General features: G+C 37.8%; 1 protein-coding gene across 1 annotated transcript in view; it reads right to left on the reverse strand.

Annotated features, from left to right (window-relative positions):
* Window positions 1-2,623, reverse strand: part of LOC126272715 (fumarylacetoacetase) — a 66,969-nt gene extending 64,346 nt beyond the window's left edge. Inside the window, exon 1 of the mRNA XM_049975750.1 lies at window positions 2,218-2,623. Coding sequence (XP_049831707.1) covers window positions 2,218-2,301 — 84 coding nt within the window. The 5' untranslated portion in view covers window positions 2,302-2,623. The remainder of the gene's footprint in view (window positions 1-2,217) is intronic.
* Window positions 2,624-22,163: the final 19,540 nt, after the last annotated feature.

The raw sequence follows: 22,163 nt of genomic DNA on the forward strand, positions 1-22,163 counted from the left end.
TGGTTTATTACGACGCAAGGCTCCCACACTACCACACGCGAAAAAGCCGTACTTTTAAACAAATTATTTTCTTCAAAAACTGATTGAGAAAAATTACGCAACTAAAAAAAAGCACCCGAAATGAAAAGCAGCCGCATTCTTTTCTCACAAGGAAAGTAAAGCTTTTGTTGAAAAAAATAAGTTCAAAAAACGATCTAGAATAGCCTTGTATACATTCAAGAATTTTTGCAGAGTGAAAATCGGAAAAGCGGTTTCTCCACCTTCAAGCAGTTGCGCGCGTCCCGGGCGGGCGCCCAATGCGAATGGGATCACTCTTGAGCGCGTGTTAACAAAAAGGCATGCAACTTCACGCATGCCTCTACTTGCGTATGGGGCAAGCACAGGCGCACGGCGAACAGGCCTAAGACGCACAGGTGTAGGGCACCTTAACCAACCTGACAAGCGAATTTGATAAATCATGAAGAAACTAAATCGCAAGACCTACGGGGATCAGAAGCGTCGTCGTCGTGAATGCGAGGTCACCAACAAGTGCGACACCTCACTCTGTTTCCTAAAACATGCTGTTCCTATATTCAACTGATAGCAGAAAAAAATGTGGAAGATTTACAACTTAAAGTTGTGGAACACGTTTTATCCTCAATCTGGAGAGCTTCATTTTATATTTAAATTAAGCGCCATACAACGAACAACGGTTGTCTAACTACAAAGACCCTTTATTGCTATAAAATGTAAGCGTCCCATCCACAGGCGTCCGCAAGGAGGAAAAGGGGGGGGGGGTGCCCCGCCCCATCCCTCTCTGGTTCTAGTGTACAAAATACATTCTCACACATCATGGATAACCAATCATACATTCTCTTTGATATAGGGAGTTCGTGCTATCTGTGGCATGACACGTCTTGAAGCTGATTAACTCACTCTCATAAAACATAGAGCCTTGCCCCCATTTCCCTCTCACCCTTGATTAATTTCTGCGGACGCCCATGGTTCCCCCAGAGACTGTAGATAGTCCTTGCTACAAAATTGGCATTTATTACGAAAACAGCACACGAAAATTCGAACCTCAGAAACCAGACCGATAATTAGAAATTACCATATTTAATTTTGAGAGTCAAATTTTCGATGGAATAATCCATTGTACGACTCATCTCCTCCGAAAATGTCTTTCAGACCACTCTCTTTTCGTTTAGAAAATATCTTACAGCAATAAATGTACAGGAATACTCCTAAAACCACATATTTTTAGTGGCCATAAAACGTGAGTCGCTAAAGTGAGGACCTACAATTTGCGTCTGGCTCAAATCGCTCGATTTGGTTGCGGCGACAGATTGATCAGTAGCGTAGCCCGAGGGCTACGCTAGGCTGAAATGTGGTGATTTGGTTGTGAACTGCCAAAGAATGTGAATATCAAATGTTTGGTAGCAGATTAACCTGTATTTTTTAAGCATGCGGCGGATGAAGATGACCGGAACGCCGTTTTCTCATTATAGTCTCTCGTCCATAAAACTGAGACAATGATACCGTCTTTGATGTATTAAACATGAGCTAACATTGTAGAAATTTCACCGGCCTTTCATTACGTATCGATCCTCCATCCTCGAGATGTAATATTTTATTATTTTAGTTACACCAAAAAAATATAGTAGGTCGCTATTTAACTATTCATTTGGTATAGTGTACAGGGCAATATTAAAGCACGAAGGCTATACCATTTACAAATTAAACTAAAAGAATTCTGATGGATACAGACCTTTGCTCAGTTCTAAATAGAGATGAAAACTATTTAACGTTGCGCAAACGTTCTCTCGTAGTATTTAAAATGTGTGTGAATTCCTAAGGGACCTAACTGCTGAGATCATTGGTCCTTAGACTCACACACTACTTCACTAACTTCTGCCAAGAACAACACACCCACCCTTGCCCGAGGGAGATTTCGAACCTCTGGCGGGAGGGGCCGCGCAGTCCGTGACATTGCGCCTCAAACCGCGCGGTCCGAAGTATATAAGGTTCTTCTAAGAAGGAAAATGCGTATATCATCAAGAAATTGGAATTTTTCCTTGAATAAAATTGAGCAGCATTAAAACTTTGCTCTCACAGCATGAAGGCAGTCTCGAAGTACGCGTTTAATCCGTAAGGGAATAAACGTGTGTATACAGGCTCAAAGGTCGCTTTACATAACATTCCTCGAATGCAAAACATAGAAATGTATCATCTACTTACATCTTTCTTGGTGGAGAACACGCCATATGGGAGATTTTCGATAGGAAAATCGCTGTCTTCTGGGTACGGTACGAAGGACTTCATTTCGAAAATTTTATGAGCGCGTTTACTTTGAACAGGTGGTTATATACAGAAACTTCTACATGGTAGCCAACACTACAACGTACAAACATTGCTTGCTTTTTCAATATGCCGCGCAGATCTATACGGCACGACACAGACAGATGGCAGTAAACACCTTAACAGTAACTCAGTGTAGTCTTGCTGTTGGCTTGTTGATAAACTATTACTTCATCCACGAACAATTCCTTATCTTACGTTCCACCGACATCGAACCCCAAGTGTGTCAAACGTGGTTCCCGCAAGCACATCTAGTACGCATTAGTTCGAGTAGGTGCCGCTCATGTCAACGTGGTCTGACGAGTGCCAGTAATAATTCTCTGTTTCGCCCTAAAGGGTGCAGCACCTGTAAGAAAAGCGTCGTCCACTTCGACCATAAGGTCGGGTCGTCCACTACATATCGACAGATCGATTCGACTAAGAAAAAAGGAGATCGATCCGCATACACATTCGAGAATATAATTTAATATTCGAACACTGGCAATAAAAAGAAACAAATTCATTCATCAGTTTCTGCAAATAAGTTTGCCAGCGTATATTCACCAATTAAAAAATACAATCACGTCGATAGAATACTAAAAACTGTGAGCAAGGTTCTATAACTGACAACTTGACTACGAAATTGAGTGAAGTATTTTAATGGCAACGTTGTTGTAAATTTTTATTAAACATTTACAAGAAAATCGTAAAAATATTCGACGATCCATTTACTCCCATACGTACCGGTACCGCAGTTAGTCAAATATGATTTTTAAGTGGCGTGTTCAGTAGGGAAATGAAAACCAGATAAATTTACTACGACGATACCCGCATTGGGAGAACATTGCGCAGTCTAATGAAGAAGATCAACTGTTCCTTGCAGGAACCGTCTTCAACGTCCACTATCGGAATTGCACACAGGCACATCAATCATATCCGACACTTCCTAAAGAGAAGAAAAGTTATAAGTGGGGTACCGGTATCCAAATTTGGCAGAACTGATGAGATCCGATGTAAACACGCTCCTGCCTCGCGAAGGTAGAAAAATCGCAACCGTAAGCTGCATCGTCACATTTCCAGAACATGCACCAACACTGGAAACGAAAAATTATGTGCATGGATGATTTGAGAAACGCATGTCTGGTTTCAGAAGTGGGGACATATATTAGTCTTATCAGCCCATTGCAAGCGAAGCACCATGATTCTTAGACAAATATGAGAAAGGGAAACGACCATGACACTTTTTTGAAGGAACCGTTTGGCAGTCACCTGACATGATTTAGGAAAACTTAAAGCAGGATGGTACAACAGCAACTTGAATTATGTAGCTTTAAGAGTCTTTAGAGTTTCAAGGTTAGTATAAAACCTAGTAAAATGGTTAGAACACAAAACTCATATTCAGGAGGAGAAAAGAAAAGTCCCACCCTTAGTCATTATCACATTGTGAAATGAAATTCACATTTACAAAACCCATGGCACTTTCTCCGATAAAAAGAGATGGCCCAGTTGTCAACATATTATATGCAGATGGAAGGACGATGTTTCAAATCCCTGTTGGACCATCCAGATTAAGGTTTTCCAAGGTTTGTCTGAATTACTTAAGGCAAATGTCAGAATGGTTCCGTCGAAAAGGCCATTGTAGTTTACTTCTCCATTCTTCTTAAATCTGCTGCATCTGTATTGCCATGAAGTATAACAACACACAGCACTGACACATATTCCTCTGATCTATTGCCTGTAGGCTTTTGCCTCAGTATCTTCAGCTGACATTTGTTTCACAATTTTTCTGACTTCTGCAAACATGAGTGGCTGTCATCATCAAAGATTCGCCATCCCATGCTGGTGGCTTTGATCTAGCGATACATCCATATATACATCCATAATCTGCAAACCACTATGAAGTGCTTGGAAGAGAAAACTTCCCATTTGTAACAGTTATTAGGACTTCTCCCTGTCACATTCATATATGGAGATTTTGGAGAATGACTGTTTAAATGTCACTGTGTGTGCTATAATAAGTCCTTGTACTCATAATTCCTACATAAGTATTATAGAGGGAGTTGCAGTATAATACTAGATCATCATTTAAAGCAGGTCCATAAAGCTTGCTTAACTTGACTCTCTCCCATTGTTGTTGTGGTCTTCAGTCCTGAGACTGGTTTGATGCATCTCTCCATGCTACTCTACCCTGTGCAAGCTTCTTCATCTCTCAGTACCTACTGCAACCAACATCCTTCTGAATCTGCGTCGTGTATTCATCTCTTGGTCTCCCTCTAGGATTTTTACCCTCCACACTGCCCTCCAATACTAAATTGGTGATCCCTTGATGCCTCAGAACGTGTCCTACCAACCGATCCCTTCTTCTGGTCAAGTTGTGCCACAAACTTCTCTTCTCCCCAATCCTATTCAATACTTACTCATTACTTATGCGATCTACCCATCTAATCTTCAGCATTCTTCTGTAGCACCACATTTCGAAAGCTTCTATTCTCTTCTTGTCCAAACTATTTATTGTCCATGTTTCACTTCCATACATGGCTACACTCCATACAAATACTTTCAGAAAAGACTTCCTGACACTTAAATCTATACTCGATGTTAACAAATTTCTCTTCTTCAGAAATGCTTTCCTTGCCATTGCCAGTCTTCATTTTATATCCTCTCTACTTCGACCATCAGTTATTTTGCTCCCCAAATAGCAAAACTCCTTTACTACCTTAAGTATCTCATTTCCTAATCTAATTCCCTCAGCATCACCCAACTTAATTAGACTACATTCCATTATCCTCGTTTTGCTTTTGTTGATGTTCATCTCATATACTCCTCTCAAGACACTGTCCATTCCATTCAGCTGCTCTTCCAAGTCCATTGCTGTCTCTGACAGAATTACAATGTCATCGGCGAACCTCAAAGTTTTTATTTCTTCTCCATGAATTTTAATACCTACTCCGAATTTTTCTTTTGTTTCCTTTACTCCTTGCTCAATACACAGATTGAATAACATCGGTGAGAGGTTACAACCCTGTCTCACTCCCTTACCAACCACTGCTTCCCTTCCATGTCCCTCGACTCTTTATAACTGTCAACTGGTTTCTGTACAAATTGTAAAGACCCTTTCGCCCTGCCACCTTTAGAATTTGAAAGAGAGTATTCCAATCAACAATGTCAAAAGCTTTCTCTAAGTCTACAAATGCTAGAAACGTACGTTTGCCTTTCCTTAATCTTTCTTCTAAGATAAGGTCAGTATTGCCTCACATGTTTCAGTATTTCTACGGAATCCAAACTGATCTTGCCCGAGGTTGACTTCTACTAGTTTTTCCATTCATCTGTAAAGAATTCGTGTTAGTATTTTGCAGCTGTGGCTTATTGAACTGATAGTTCGGTAATTTTCACATCTGTCAACACCTGCTTTCTTTGGGATTGGAATTTCGCCTGTTTCATACATCTTGCTCACCAGATGGTAGAGTTTTGTCAGGACTGGCTCTCCCAAGGCCGTCAGTAGTTCCAATGGAATGTTGTCTACTCCGGGGGCCTTGTTTCGACTCAGGTCTTTCACTGCTCTGTCAAACTCTTCACGCAGAATCGTATCTCCCATTTCATCTTCCTCTACATCCTCTTCCATTTCCATAATATTGTCCTCAAGTACATCACCCTTGTATAGACCCTCTGTATACTTCTTCCACCTTTATGCTTTCCTTTCTTTGCTTAGAACTGGGTTTCCATCTGAGCTCTTGATGTTCATACAAGTGGTTCTCTTGTCTCCAAAGGTCTCTTTAATTTTCCTGTAGGCAGTATCTATCTTACCCCTAGTGAGATAAGCCCCTACAGCCTTACATTTGTCCTCTAGCCATCTCTGCTTAGCCATTTTGCACTTCCTATCGATCTCATTTTTGAGACGTTTGTATTCCTTTTTGCCTGCTTCATTTATTGTATTTTTATATTTTCTCCTTTCACCAATTAAATTCAATATTTCTTCTGTTACCCAAGGATTTCTACTAGCCCTCGTCTTTTTACCTACTTGATCCTCTGCTGCCTTCACTACTTCATCCCTCAAAGCTACCCATTCTTCTTCTACTGTATTTCTTTCCCCCATTCCTGTCAATTGTTCCCTTATGCTCTCCCTGAAACTCTGTACAACCTCTGGTTCTTTCAGTTGATCCAGGTCCCATCTCCTTAAATTCCCACCTTTTTGTAGTTTCTTCTGTTTTAATCTATAGGTCATAACCAATATATTGTGGTCAGAGTCCACATCTGCCCCTGGAAATGTATTACAATTTAGAACCTGGTTCCTAAATCTCTGTCTTACCATTATATAATCTATCTGATACCTTTTAGTATCTCCAGGGTTCTTCCATGTGTACAACCTTCTTTTATGATTCTTGAACCAAGTGTTAGCTATGATTAAGTTGTGCTCTGTGCAAAATTCTACCAAGCGGCTTCGTCTTTCATTTCTTAGCCCCAATCCATATCCACCTACTACATTTCCTTCTCTCCCTTTTCCTACACTCGAATTCCAGTCACCCATGACTATTAAATTCTCATCTCCCTTCACTATCTGAATAATTTCTTTTATTTCATCATACATTTCTTTAATTTCTTCGTCATCTGCAGAGCTAGTTGGCATATAAACTTGTACTACTGTAGTAGGTGTGGGCTTTGTATCTATCTTGGCCACAATAATGCGTTCACTATGCTGTTTGTAGTAGCTTACCCGCATTCCTATTTTCCTATTCATTATTAAACCTACTCCTACATTACCCATATTTGATTTTGTGTTTATAACCCTGTAGTCACCTGACCAAAAGTCTTGTTCCTCCTGCCACCGAAGTTCACTAATTCCCACTATATCTAACTTTAACCTATCCATTTCCTTTTTTAAATTTTCTAACCTACCTGCCCGATTAAGGGATCTGACATTCTATGCTCCGATCCGTAGACCACCAGTTTTCTTTCTCCTGATAACGGCATCCTCTTGAGTAGTCCCTTCCCGGAGATCCGAATGGGGGACTATGGGTCAAATAAATCTTTTACCATTCTCAGTATACATTCAATACTCCTTGTTAGTCCTGACTGGCACTAGTCCCACACACTTGAGTAATATCCTAGGATGGGCCACTCAAATACTTTGCAAGCATTTCTGACTTGTTGACATTGTAATCAAGTATACTACAGTATTTCACCTTGTGAAGTGCACAGTTTCACATTGCTCAACATTTAAAGCAACTTACCAAATATTTTTGCATGACGCTGAATTCATATCAAGATCGGAATGAACATTTGTGCAGCTTTTTTTATACACTACTTCACTCCGGATAACTGCATCTGCCCTAAGTCTGAGGCTTCTATTAATATCATCTGCAAGGTCATTAGTATACAGCACCAAACATTAAACTTCTCTTGATGCACCTGCATTTATTTATGAGACCCCATCCAAGATAACATCCTGCATTCTCCCTATCATGAAATCCACAATCCAGTCAATGTATCAAGCCTCAACAATTTTATACTTCTCCCTGTCTTGCTAATTGTCGGTTATCTACCCTTCCAAATACCTCACCTGTGTTAGCAACAGCTGACATAAATTAGTCTACATCAGTACTTAAATCCTCAAGGCGTCTGGCTACTTACATGATCAGGTTCCTGTCCCGATTGTACAACAATGAACTACTGCTCACATTGAGATTGCTAAAATGTTTTTTTATCCATCAAAAAATCATTACATACAGTTGGAACACATAAAAATGAAATAAATGAAACTAAATAACTACAGGAAATGACAGAAAATTCATCGGAGCGAGAATGATAGTAGAGTGCAGTGGAGATACCACAGAAAAACTTCAGCCAATCATGTGGCATTAATTCTCTGAAAGCCACCAGTCATAGACTCACATTTTCAGAATTCCATACAATATCCTATTCTGCTGGTCAAAAGTAGCAAAATTTTCCAAACCTTAAAACAATGTTGCTAAAAAGTATGAAGAGAGGTTTCTCTATAATTAATTGCTCAATCTATAACCAAAAAATTAAAAACAGTGTAAGTGCTCTGCATTTATGTTTTATCATTAACTATTAATACTCTACATCTACTGCAATAATGTCAGGAGTAATGTGATGTTGTAAAATATTTTCTTTCACAAATCAACTTGCACTTACTATCAAGCCTTTCTATTTTGAATCTGTTTAATGTCCCAATGACAATGAATTGACTGGCTTTAAACCTGCAGAATATTGTACTCAGGAAACAAATGTATGTGACACCAGTGATACATAATACTGCACATTCCGTACTTTATATTAGTTTTTTGATAACTGTCTAGCATTTTTCTTATATTATGTATAATTTACACTATGTGATGCATGGGGCAGCAATAAAACATAAATAAATGACGATCAAACGTCTATAAACTCTAACCAACATTAGAGCTTATTCCATTCCATGATGGGCTGATTGGCACAGCACTGAATTTCATAATTACATAAAGAGAGAGTCTCAGTTGCAAAGTTATTTTTATTAAAAATAATGCATTCTGCATGGTTGAGGCTTCCTCAATGTTTTCTAAAAGTAAATAAAAGGAGGGCTGTAATTATACAAAATTACAAATTAAAGAGCATGGTTCTAAGTTGCACTATTTTTTTTAATTTTAAATTGATATACCCTCATAAAAGGCTGACAAAGCAATTCATATCAGTGGCTGGTTGGGTAGATAGTCAGAAACTAAAGGAAGAACTGTTGCAAAAGATACATTGGAGCAAGTGTATAAACTTGAAAGGAGAAGAGATGGTAAAAAATCTGTGAGGGCAAAAATAAAGGGGGGCAGAGGGCTATAGACAAATAAAGTAATGGGCGTTATCTTGAAATAGTGATAGCCACCAAATGAAGCATAGCATAGAGCCACATGTAACATCAACTGAATCTGAAGAGCAAGTGAGTAAATGGTAGACGACCACATAGAAACTAGAGTGCAGAGTAAAACCATGTTTCCTGCACTAGTAGGGAAGTATGTCAACAGAAGGTGCTAGTGTTGGTAAAAATTAACTAATCTAAGCATAAGACTATAAAAAGTAGCTACAGCCAATAAGTAAAAGTGATTAGGCAGTACCATTCTGCACAATGCGCAGTTACAGTTTCATACTCTTGACTGCCTACTTGCAACTAGTTGCTTTGGTTATATTTTATGTACACCATTTGAAACCTTTTGAGCTCCTTTATTGTTTTTATGGTATCATTTCATTTTATTGTATTTCTTGTTCTTTTTATTCTTTTAACTATTAAGTATTTTGAATTTTTTTGCTTTATGCTATCATACATTGTTGGATTATTAGAATATTATAAAAAGGGAAGTGGATGTAGATGAAGATGAGGTGGGAGATATGAAGAATTTGACAGATCTCTGGAAGATCTATGTCAAAACAAGGCCCAGGGGTTAGACTACATTCCATCAAAATTACTTATAGCCTTGGGAGGGCCAGCCATGACAAAACACTTCCATCTGGTGTGCAAGATGTATGAGACAGGTGAAATATCCGCAGACTTCAAAAAAGATGTGGTAATTCTAATTCCAAAGATAGCAGTTGCTGACAGGTGTGAAAATTACCGATCTACCAGTTTAATAAACCATGGTTGCAAAATATTGGCACAATATTCTTTACATAGGAAGGGAAAAACTGGTGGAAGTCAACATCAGGGAAGATCAGTTTGGATTATAGAGAAATATAGGAACACACAAGGCAATACTCACCCTACAACTTACTTTAGAAGATAGTTTAAGGAAAGACAAATCTACATTTTTAGCATTTGTAGACTTAGAGAAAGCTTTTGACAATGTTGGCTAGAATAATCTCATTGATATTCTGAAGGTAGCACTGGTAAAATACAATGAGCAGAAGGCTATTTACAAGTTGAACAGAAACTAAATGACTGTTATAAGAGCTGAGGTGCATCAAAAGGAAGCAATGGTTGTGAAGGGAGTGAGACAGGGCTGTAGCCTATTCCTGATGTTATTCAATCTGTACATTGAGCAGGCAGTAAAGGAAACAAAATAAATATTTGGAGTAGAAATTAAAGTTCAGGGAAAACAAATAAAAACTTTAAGGTTTGCTGATGACATCACAATTCCGTCAGAGACAGCAGAGAACTTGGAAGAGCAGTTGAACAGAATGGACAGTGACTTGAAGGGAAGATATAAGATGAACACCAACAAAATCAAAACAAGGATAATTGAATGTAGTGGAATTAAATCAGGGGGTGCTAAAAAAATTATATTACGAAACTAGCTGTACCTAGTGAACTTCGTTCCACCTCTGAAAATCTTTATATGTTATAGCTGACCTGGTAAACATTGTTTTGCCATATAAATTATCTCTAATCTATAAGAATAATGTATATGTGTAACACAATGTATACGTATAACACAATAGCCATTGTTGATGGGAGCTTGGGACACAAACAATAACAATGGCCGAAAACTGTGTAGGGAGTAAGAAAAGGCTTAGGGAGAAGTCCGGCAGTATCAGCCACTATTAGTTCTAGCATTTCTACAGTAGATCGTGCAGATTTAACAATTGCACCCGGCACCCGGCTCGTCCATGAGCTTACAAACATAGTAGCAATTTCGTGTTGAAACGTGTTCGCCAGCATTATGAATAAGGCCAAGCACACACACATCGATTTTTATCATGCGTAAGAATATTGTACTATTAAATTCTTTTAGCGGAACAAAGGAGAGCATAGGAACTTCTTTGTGCCACTATAAGAATTTGATCGTACGATATATTTCCATATGCTAAAAATTGATGCGTGTGCACTAGGCCTAAATGTCAGTTTCGCGAATGACGCATGCTACCTAGGTAAGCTTCTCAGACTAGTTACGTCGATTCAAAGAGGGATATCCGAGTCGTTGCTTTTGGTCTGTTTTCTTCAAATACCTCTCTATCGAATAGTGAAAGACTACTACCAGTAGACACCTGACGGGGATAACTGATGGAGTGATAGTTGATCAGTTATTGACCTGGATTGAAAATTATTAAATTACTAAAAGCGCTATTGAAAAATAGGAGCTGGTGGTACGAGGGTGAAAATTTAGTGTTGTGTGTATTTTTTAATGCCACACCATAAAAAATTAAAAAAAAAAGTTCTGTCCAAAAAATAAGAAAAAAGTTTTTGGGGTGGACCACCCTTATCACTTAGGGATATGAAAGATAGAGTGTGACTGATTCTCAGACCTAACAAATATAATGTAAAATTTCATCAGAATCAATCAAGCCGTTTTGGAGGAGATGGCAACTAACACTATGACTCGAGAATTTTATATATATGGATGAGACAATTAAATAGTAATGAGTTTTGCTCTTTGTGCAGCAAAATAAATGATGATGGCCAAAGTAGAGAGGGTATAAAATGCAGACTGGCACTGGCAAGAAATGCATTTCTGAAGAAGAAAAAATTGTTAACAATGAAAATAGGATCAAATGTGAGGAAATCTCTTCTGAAGGTATTTGTATGGAGTGTTGTCATGTGTGGAAATGAAAGATGGGCAATAAACAGTTTCGACAAAAACAGAATAGAAGCTTTCAAAATGTGGTGCTATGATAGAATGGTGAAGATCAGATAGGTCAATCATGTAAGTAATGAGGAGGTACTGAACAGAACTGGAGAGACAAGAAATTTGTTGCACAACTTGACCAAAAGAGGATGAATTAATAGGACACAGGATAGGGTAGCATGAAGAGCTGCATCAAACCAGTCTTTGGACTGAAGACCACAACCACAATGACATTGTCAGTTAAGGTGCTGCCTAATCACTGTTACTTATTCCCTGTAGCTACTTTTTGTAGTCTTATATCTATATTAGTTAACTTTTACCAACCCTAGCACCTTCTGTTGACATACTGCACTACTAGCACGGGAAACATGGTTTTCCTCTGCACTCTAGTTTCAATTTGGCCCTCTATTAGATCATTTACTCACCAGCTCTCCAGGTTCAGTCAACATAAGTGTGACTCCACACTGTGCTTCACCTGATGGCTATGACTATTCCAAGGTAATAGCCATTACTTTATTTGTCTGTGCCCCCTCCCCCTTTCTTTTTACATTCATAAATTTTCCCCAGTTATTATATTTTTAAGTTTATACTCTTGGCAGATCGGAGTGTGGGAGATAAGATCCCTTAATCGGGCAAGTAGGTTTGAAAATTTAAAAAGGGAAATGGATAGATTAAAGTCTGGGAATTAGTGAAGTTTGGTGGCAGGAGGAACAAGATTTCTGGTCAGGTGAATACAGGCTTATGAATACAAAATCAAATAGGGTTAATGCAGGAGTAGGTTTAATAATGAATAAAAAAACAGGAGCATGGATAAGCTACTACGAACAGCACAGTCAATGCATTAATGTAGCCAAGATAGACACAAAGCCCACACCTACCTCAGCAGTAAAAGTTTATATGCCGACTAGCTCTGCAGATTACAAAGAGATTGAAGAAATGTATCATGAGATAAAATGAATTATTCAGATAGAGAAAGGAGATGAAAATTTAATAGTAATGGGAGATAGGAATTTGAATGTAGTAAAAGGAAGTGAAGGAAAAGTAGTAGGTTAATATGGAAAGGGGGTAAGGCATGAAAGAGGATGCTGCCTGGTATAATTTTGCATGGAACATAACTTAATCATAGCTAACACTAGGTTTAAGAATCATGAAAGATGGTTGTTTATGTGGAAGAGGCCTGGAGACACTGGAAGGTTTCAGATAGTTTATATAATGGTAAGACAGAGATTTAGGAACCAGGTTTTAAATTGTAAGACATTTCCACGGGCAGATATAGACACTGATCACAATCTATTGATTATGAACTGTAGGTTAAAACTGAAGAAACTGCAAAAATGTGGGAATTTAAGGAGATGGGACCTCGATAAACTGACAGAACCAGAGGTTCTAGTTAGTTTCAGCGAGAGCTTTAGGGTACGATTGACAAGAACGAGAGAAAGAAATACAGTAGAAGAAGAATGGGTAGCTTTGGGAGATGAAATAGTGAAGCAGCAGATGATCAAGTAGGTAAAAAGACGAGGGCTAGTAGAAATCCTTTGGTAACAGAGGAGTTATTGAATTTAATTGATGAAAGGAGACAATATAAAAATTCAGTAAAGGAAGCAGGCAAAAAGGAATACAAATGTCTCAAAAATAAGATTGACGCGAAGTGCAAAAATGGTTAAACAGGGATGTCTACAGGACAAATGTAAGGATGTAGCAGCATATATAACTAGGGGTGAGATAGATACTGCCTACAGGAAAATTAAAGAGACCTTCACAAAAAAGAGAACTGCTGTATGAATATCAAGAGCTCAGGTGGAAAACCAGTTCTGAGCAAAGAAGGGATGGTAGAAAGGTGGAAGGAATATACAGAGGGTCTATACAAGGGCGATGTAATTGAGGGCAATATTACGGAAATGAAAGAAGACAGAGATGAAGATGAAATGGGAGATATGATACTGCATGAAGAGTTTGACAGAGCACTGAAAGACCTAAGTTGAAACAAAGCCCTGGGAGTAGACAACATTCCATTAGAACTACTGACAGCCTTGGGAGAGCCAGCTGTGACAAAACTCTACCATGTGGTGAGCAAAATGTATGAGACAAGTCAAATAACCTCAGACTTCCCGAAGAAAGCAGATGTTGACAGGTGTCAAAATTACCAAACTATCAATTTAATAAGTCACAGTTGCAAAATTCTAACACAAATTCTTTACAAATGAATGGAAAAACTGGTAGAAGCAGACCTCGGGAAAGATCAGTTTGGACTCTATAGAATTGTTGGACCAATTGAGGCAATACTGACACTACAACTTATCTTAGAAGATAGATTAAGGAAAGGCAAGCCTATGTTTCTATCATTTGTAGACTTAGAGAAAGCTTTTGACAATGTTGACTGGAACACTCACTTTCAAATTTTGAAGATGGCATGGGTCAAATACAGGGATTGAAAGGCTATTTACAATTTGTACAGAAACCAGGCGGCAGTTAGAAGAGTCTAGGGGCATGAAAGGTAAGCAGTGATTGGGAAGGGAGTGAGACAGGGTTGTAGCCTATCCCCGATGTTATTCAATCCATATACTGAGCAAGGAGTGAAGAAAACAAAAGAAAAATTTGGAGTACGAACTAAAATCCATGGAGAAGAAATAAAAACTCTGAAATTTGCCAACAACATTGTAATTCTGTCAGAGACAGCAAAGGACCTAGAAACACAGCTGAACAAAATGGACAGTGTTGAAAGGAAGATATAAGATGAACACCAACAAAAACAAAATGTGGATAATGGAATGTAGTCGGATTAGATCAGGTGATGCTGAGGGAATTAGATTAGGAAATGAGACACTTAAAGTGGTAAAGGAGTTTTGCTATTTGGGGAGCAAAATAACTCATGATGGTCAAAGCAGAGAGGATATAAAATGTAGACTGGCAATGGCAAGGAAACCATTTCTGAAGAAGAGAAATTTGTTAACATTGAGTATAGATTTATATGTCAAGAAGTCTTTTGTGAAAGTAATTGTACGGAGTGTAGCCATGTATGGAAATGAAATATGGATAATAAATAGTTTAGACAAGAAGAGAATAGAAGCTTTCAAAATGTGGCGCTACAGAGGAATGCTGAAGATTAGGTGGGCAGACCAAACAACTAATGAGGAGGTACTGAACAGAATTGGGGGGAAGATGAATTTGTGGCACAACTTGACTAGAAGAGGGGATCGGTTGGTAGGACATGTTCTGAGGCATCAAGGGATCATCGATTTAGTATTGGAGGGCAGTGTGGAGGGTAGAAATTGTAAAGGGAGACCAAGAGACGAATACACTAAGCAAATTTAGAAGGATGTAGGTTGCACTAGGCACTTGGAGATTAAGAAGCTTGTACAGGGTACAGTAGCATGGAGAGCTGCATCAAACCAGTCTCAGGACTGAAGACCACCACAATTACAACAACTCTTAGTTTTATTACCGTATATGTTGTTTCACAGTTCTTCCTTAAGATGCTTGTTATCCTCATTCTTACAGACCCATCTATCAGCCTGTGATGTGCATTGCTTTGATAGTCTTTTCAATGTTAATTTATTTTAAAAATATTTTTCAAAAATTAGTGCAGCTTAGAACCATACTCCTTAATTTGTAATTTTGTATAATTACAACCTTGATTTTTGTATTCTTTTAGAAAAATCTGAGGAATCTTAACCAGGTGAAACACATTATTTGTAGTAAAATTAACTTTGAAACTGAGACTGTCTTTTTATCTAAACATCCTTCTTTCTTTCTTGAAGAAAGAATATTCTGTGAAGAACAAATTATCCCCTCCATTACTGGGATTAAAGTAATTACAACTGGACAATATTTCAATCGGGAAAATACAGGAAGCAAGAAGACACGGCCTCCACAGGAAAATGGGAATCAGTGACTGAAGAAAACTCTATCCAGGAAGATAAATCCCAAAGAAGCAGTGTAACATTAACACAAAAAAACAGTGTTCAAAAATCGAATGTAGTAAATCATAGAATACAGCCATCTGAAGAAAAACTGTTGCAAGGAACTGAAAGTAAACAAAAATGTGTGCAAACAAACAACTCTAGCATGGTAGTGGAAAAGCTTGTAAACAGATCAAACTTTCCTCGAAATCGCGAACCTCCAAACAAACCGGTAGTGAAAAGTAAACTGTGAAATTCTCAAAGAAAGTTATTGAGTGATTCTAATATTATGTGCAAAAACAGATTCGGTGAGCTATCAGAAAAAATGAACAGACAAAATGAATCAAATATACAAACGAAAGTTTCAGACTCAAAAACAACAAACGAAAACAGTCAACGTAAAAAACAAGATGCTGGCATTATTTATTTATTTTCTGATAGTCATGGAAAAGGACTGGCGAAGATCATGAACGAAAAACTAATAAATGAAAGTGTTATCGGATTTGTGAAGCCAGGTGCTCCACTGCGGGAAGTTACTCAGCATATTGACACACACAGTAACCATGGAAGTTGTAACTCTTGCATTATTTTAGCTGGCGCAAACAATGTCTACAAAAATGAAGGCAAAATTCACTTTGCGATCTTTAAGGGAAACATTGGCAAAATTTATGGACATGAAAGTGTTTGTAATAAGCATCCCTATGAGACATCGTGTGTGAATGCAGAAATCAAAGCAACTAACCGAAAGTTTGAGAAAATATGCAAGCTCTTCAGCAATGTGACATATATTAATACAGACAGTCAAAAAAGAGAAGATTTCACTACCCATGGATTGCATAGAAACATGAAAGGGAAAGTAGCGCTGTGCAATGCAATCATGGAACAATTAAACCGAAATCAGCCAGGCTTAGTGCAGCCTCCAATTGTAGCAGCAGCAGCAGCAGCAATGGAATTACCAATTTCAAATGAAGAACATATTACTCCAATGATTTCAAGAAGTGTTGAAGTGGCAAGAAGTGGATCCCCATCTAGGCTAGTTGCAGTTCCTCAAATTACAACTCCAAAAATTACAGCAGAAACGCCATCACACTACAAGTCAACTCACCCAACACGCAACAGGAAAGAACCACAACTTTTTTATGGCAAGTGAGTCCAGAGAAAAGTTGATTTCATCTTCTAAAACATCGCTCTGGGAAGAAAACTTCAATTGTAAAAGTGTTAAAAATGATATGTCATGTGCAGCTGTCGAACATAAGGTAGGCCAAAACAACCTAGTAAATAAGTCATCGTCAAAATTTATGCTCCTGCACCAAAATGTACAATCCTTATCAAATAAAGTTAGTGAGATAGAAATATTGTTATCAGATTAACTAAAAGAAGAGTCAGTTATATGTGTTAGTGAGCACTGGTTATCAGAAAATATGTTACATCACAGAAGGATAGAGGGCTTTACCCTTTCACCCTTTTTTTAAAAAAAAAAAATAGGAAAACCTCCATGCATGGAGGAACATGCATATATGCTAGAGAGGATGTCAAACACGATAATTTAAAGTTCACTAACCAGCTAGGGGAAGAGCGAAACTTCGAAATTTCTGCTACACAACTGACAAATTTAAATATAAATGTTATTTGCATATATAGAAGCCCAGATGGAAACATAGCTACTTCAATTGAAAATCTTGAGAAGGTACTTAACAGTATAAAAATAGTTAGTAAAACAACCATCATATGTGGTGACTTTAATATAGATTTCAACAAGAACTCAAAAGACAGATTAAACCTTGAGGCCTTATTAAAAACCTAAAATATACATACAACTATCAAATCCCCCACCAGAGTCACCAAATCATCAAGCAGTGCTATAGATCAGATACTAATAAATACAGATAAATATTTATACAAATCTGGAAATATGAATACAGGTTTCAGTGATCATTATGCACAGTTTATTGAATTCCCAGTAGAGACTGCAGGAAATACTGAACAACAAATGACAAGAAAAGGTAGAAATTTTAGCAAGCACAACCTAGAACACTTCAGGCACTTACTAAAAAAAGAAACATGGAATGTTACAGACGACTAAGAGGACACATGTAAAAAGTTTGACATGTTCATGGAAATATTCTTCCATTACTTCAATATTTCTTTTCCAGTTAAAAACCAAACATTAAAAACTAGAAAAAGAAATGTTACATGGCTGACAAAAGGCATTAAAATATCATGTGCTGAAAAGAGGAGACTTTATGAAATTTCAAAAACACAAAATGTTACAGAAGAATTTCTGGTATATTTCAAGACTTATAAGAGAGTGCTTCACAAAGTCATAAAAGAAACTAAAAAAAACAACAAATGATCACCATATAAAAATTGCCAGGAACAAAATGAAAGCCATGTGGAAGATAATCAGAGAGCAAGTAGGAAATGAGACCTCCCAAAATGTAAATCTCCAGGTAATCCAAGATGGCAAAAAAATTACAAATCCAGAAGTAGTAGCCAATGCTTTTAATACATACTTTGCAAATATTAGTGAAAAATTACTCTCTGACATAAAATCTTCAAATAAAAATCCTGCTACAACACCATCAAATCAAAATAGAAACTGCAACTCCCTATTTCTTACTCCAACCAACCCTAAGGAAATTATGCTATCAATTAGAGAATTAAAAGCAAAATTTTCAACAGATGTGGATGAGATTCCAGATTATGTCATTAAAAATGTGGGTGACCTCATTGCAATACCATTAGCCCACATTTCCAACAGTTCATTAACAAATGGAGTCTTTCCTTCCTGCTTAAAGCCAGTGAAACTGAAACCACTGTTCAAAAAGAGTAAGAAAGAAGACATAGCCAATTATAGGCCTATTGCCTTGCTATCTACATTTTCGAAAATACTAGAATTTTTTTTTTCATAAAAGGTTGCTAGATTTTCTAGAAAAGTGCAAAATATTATCCACAACCCAACATGGCTTCTGGAAAGGCCGATCAACAGAAACAGCAATATATGAATTTCTGGGTGAAGTACTCGAAAAAATTGATAGTGGACAAAAAGTAACTGGCATATGCCTTGATCTGTCTAAGGCTTTTGACATCATAGACCACACACTGTTGCTGCAGAAGCTTGAAAGAATTGGTATCAGAGGTATGCCTAACAACTGGCTTAGATCATATCTTACTGACCACAAGCAAATAGTAGAAATACATTTTCACAAAGAAAATTAATCAACAAGACACTGTTCTGATTATAAAGCAGTAAAAATATGGAGTACCGCAGGGCTCGGTACTGGGCCCCATCCTATAGCATATTAGTCAGTGGGAAGACTGCAGAGATACTACAGACAGGACTGTCTAAGGCATTAACAAATGTTGTAAACTGGTTCAACCAAAAGAAACTAATAATAAATAAAAGTAAAACAGTAACATTAAATTTTCATAATGTCAAGAGAAAGGATATAAGAATTCAGATGTCAGACACAGATATTGCAAGTGTGCCTAATACAAAACTTCTGGGGGTTCGGCTACAGGATAATCTTAGATGGGAAACTCACATTGACAGCATATTAAAGAAGCTAAGTACCATGTGTTATTTAATGAGAGTGCTAGAAAACTGCTGTCATTAGGACTGTCTAATGACAGTTTACTATTCTAATATACATTCTGTCCGTAAATATGGGATCACTTTCTGGGGTAACTCCCCATCCTGCCTAAAACTCTTCAGGATGCAAAAAAGAATAGTGAGAATCATGGCTTGAATAAAAAGGAACAAACCATGTAGACCATTATTTAAAAGGATGGGGATTCTTCCCCTTCCATGTATTTTCCTATTTGAAAGTGCAATGTTTATAAAGAAATATACAATAACAAGTCCTAGTATCCTCCCCAAAAATGAAAATGTTCATCATCATAATACAAGACAGAAAACTGACTTCCATGTACTCCATACAAAAACCAGTTTGTGCCAAAAAGGAACATTACACCATGGAAAAATTATCTACAATAAACTGCCAAGAGAAATTAAAGACTGATGTAAAAAATTTTAAAGCAGCATTAAAAGAATATCTGTTGACACATTGCTTTTATAGCATGGAAGATTTCCTCCAAAACCCTCGGGAGTCTAAGTGATGATTATACAAATACTGTAACCATTAATACTGGCCTATAAATACATTCAGATGTAATCCTCAAGTTTCTAATGGGGTTTAAGTATAAGTTGTATACCAACTTGCCCAGTATATGAAGTAAAATTCTGTGAATGTAATTCTCTGGTGTACATGTCAATTCATAGTGTAGAAGAGTTCCTCAAAAATCTTTAGAGCTTAAGTGAGGATCATGCAAATACTGTAATCATTAATATTGGCTTATACATGTATTCAGTTGTAAACTTCAAGTTTCTAATGTGGTTTAATTATAACTTACACATTGACTTGCCCAGTATATGAAGTGCTGTAAAATTTTGTGAACATAATTTTCTAGTTTCTAAAGTTTTTTAATTGTAAGATATACTTTGACCTGTCCAAAATCTGATGTGCTGTACTGTACATGTAGGATTTACTGGACCAATAAATACAATACAATACAATATATAAATCTGAACTCACAATGTATGGTCAAAATGGCATGAAAAGCAAAATAAATGCATGTTTTTGCATGTACATATTTACCTGAGGTTTATGTAAATAAAATAGAAAGAAACTTCCACATGGGAAAAATATATTAAAAACAAAGATTCCAAGACTTACCAAGCGGGAAAGCGCCAGTAGATAGGCACAATAAATAAAACACACAAACACATACACACAGAATTTCTAGCTTTCGCAACCGGCGGTTGCTTCTTCAGGAAAGAGGGAAGGAGAGGGAAAGACGAAAGGATAAGGGTTTTAAGGGAGAGGGTAAGGAGTCATTCCAATCCCGGGAGCTGAAAGACTTCCCTTAGGGGGAAAAAAGGACAGGTGTACACTCGCACACACACATATCCATCCGCACATACACAGACACAAGCAGACATAATACGTGTTCCAAAATTCTACAACTGACAGACATTAGAGGTATAGGTCTATAGTTCTGCACATCTGTTCGACGTCCCTTCTTGAAAATGGGGATGACCTGGGCCCTTTTCCAATCCTTTGGAACACTGCGCTCTTCTAGAGACCTACGGTACACTGCTGCAAGAAGGGGGGCAAGTTCCTTCGTGTACTCTGTGTAAAATTGAACTGGTATCCCATCAGGTCCAGCGGCCTTTCCTCTTTTGAGCGATTTTAATTGTTTCTCTATCCCTCTGTTATCTATTTTGATATCTACCATTTTGTCATCTGTGCAACAATCTAGAGAAGGAACTACAGAGCAGTCTTCCTCTGTGAAACAGCTTTGGAAAAAGACATTTAGTATTTCGGCCTTTAGTGTGTCATCCTCTGTTTCAGTACCATTTTGGTCACAGAGTGTCTGGACATTTTGTTTTGATCCACCTACTGCTTTGACATAAGACCAAAATTTCTTAGGATTCTGCCAAGTCAGTACATAGAACTTTACTTTCAAATTCATTGAACGCTTCTCACATAGCCTTCCTCACACTACATTTCGATTTGCGTAATTTTTGTTTGTCTTCAAGGCTTTGGCTATGTTTATGTTTGCTGTGAAGTTCCCTTGGCTTCCGCAGCAGTTTTCTAACTCCGTTGTTGTACCACGGTGGCTCTTTTCCATCTCTTACAATCTTGCTTGGCACATACTCATCTAACGCATATTGTACGATGGTTTTGAACTTTGTCCACTGATCCTCAACGCTCTCTGTACTCGAGACAAAACTTTTGTTTTTCACTATACAGGGGTTTCCAATTTCCTAATTGCAGTCTGTCAGTAACCTGCATCTGGACTTAAAATTCCATTCTGAAACACAACAATGACACATAGTCTATTTGTAATTTTTGTTAAATTATATTTTTATGATTGTGAAATTAAGAGATCATCCTACATTCCTCAGCTTCTCCATCCTACATTCATTCTACTGACCTTCCTCCCAGAAAGGACATTCACCTCATGCTCTCTTAATGCTTTCCAACAGACAACATCACAGGGTGCAACATACCTTCCAATACCCTGTGCCATCTCCACTTGGTCACCTCTCCAAGACTCTGTAAAACCAGTGGTGTCACGTGTGGCTGTAGAGTCCTTTTACATTGTGCAGGGCTGCAGCTGTTCATTGTATGCACATATTCCTCAGGTCACTGGCTGGACTGCCCAGCTTCTGGCTATGCACTCCTGGAAATTTTGATGCAGATCCTGGCCACACCAGGTAATGCCTCCATTGCCACCTTCAGTAGCCAGCTTGACCTTCCCAGACACTGTACAACCCCTTCTTGATGCCTGATACTACGAATTTTTGTCAAGTCAGACCCATTGGTACACTCACATCTGA

The sequence above is a fragment of the Schistocerca gregaria genome, chromosome 5 (genome assembly GCF_023897955.1).
Source record: "Schistocerca gregaria isolate iqSchGreg1 chromosome 5, iqSchGreg1.2, whole genome shotgun sequence".
NCBI lineage: Eukaryota > Metazoa > Arthropoda > Insecta > Orthoptera > Acrididae > Schistocerca > Schistocerca gregaria.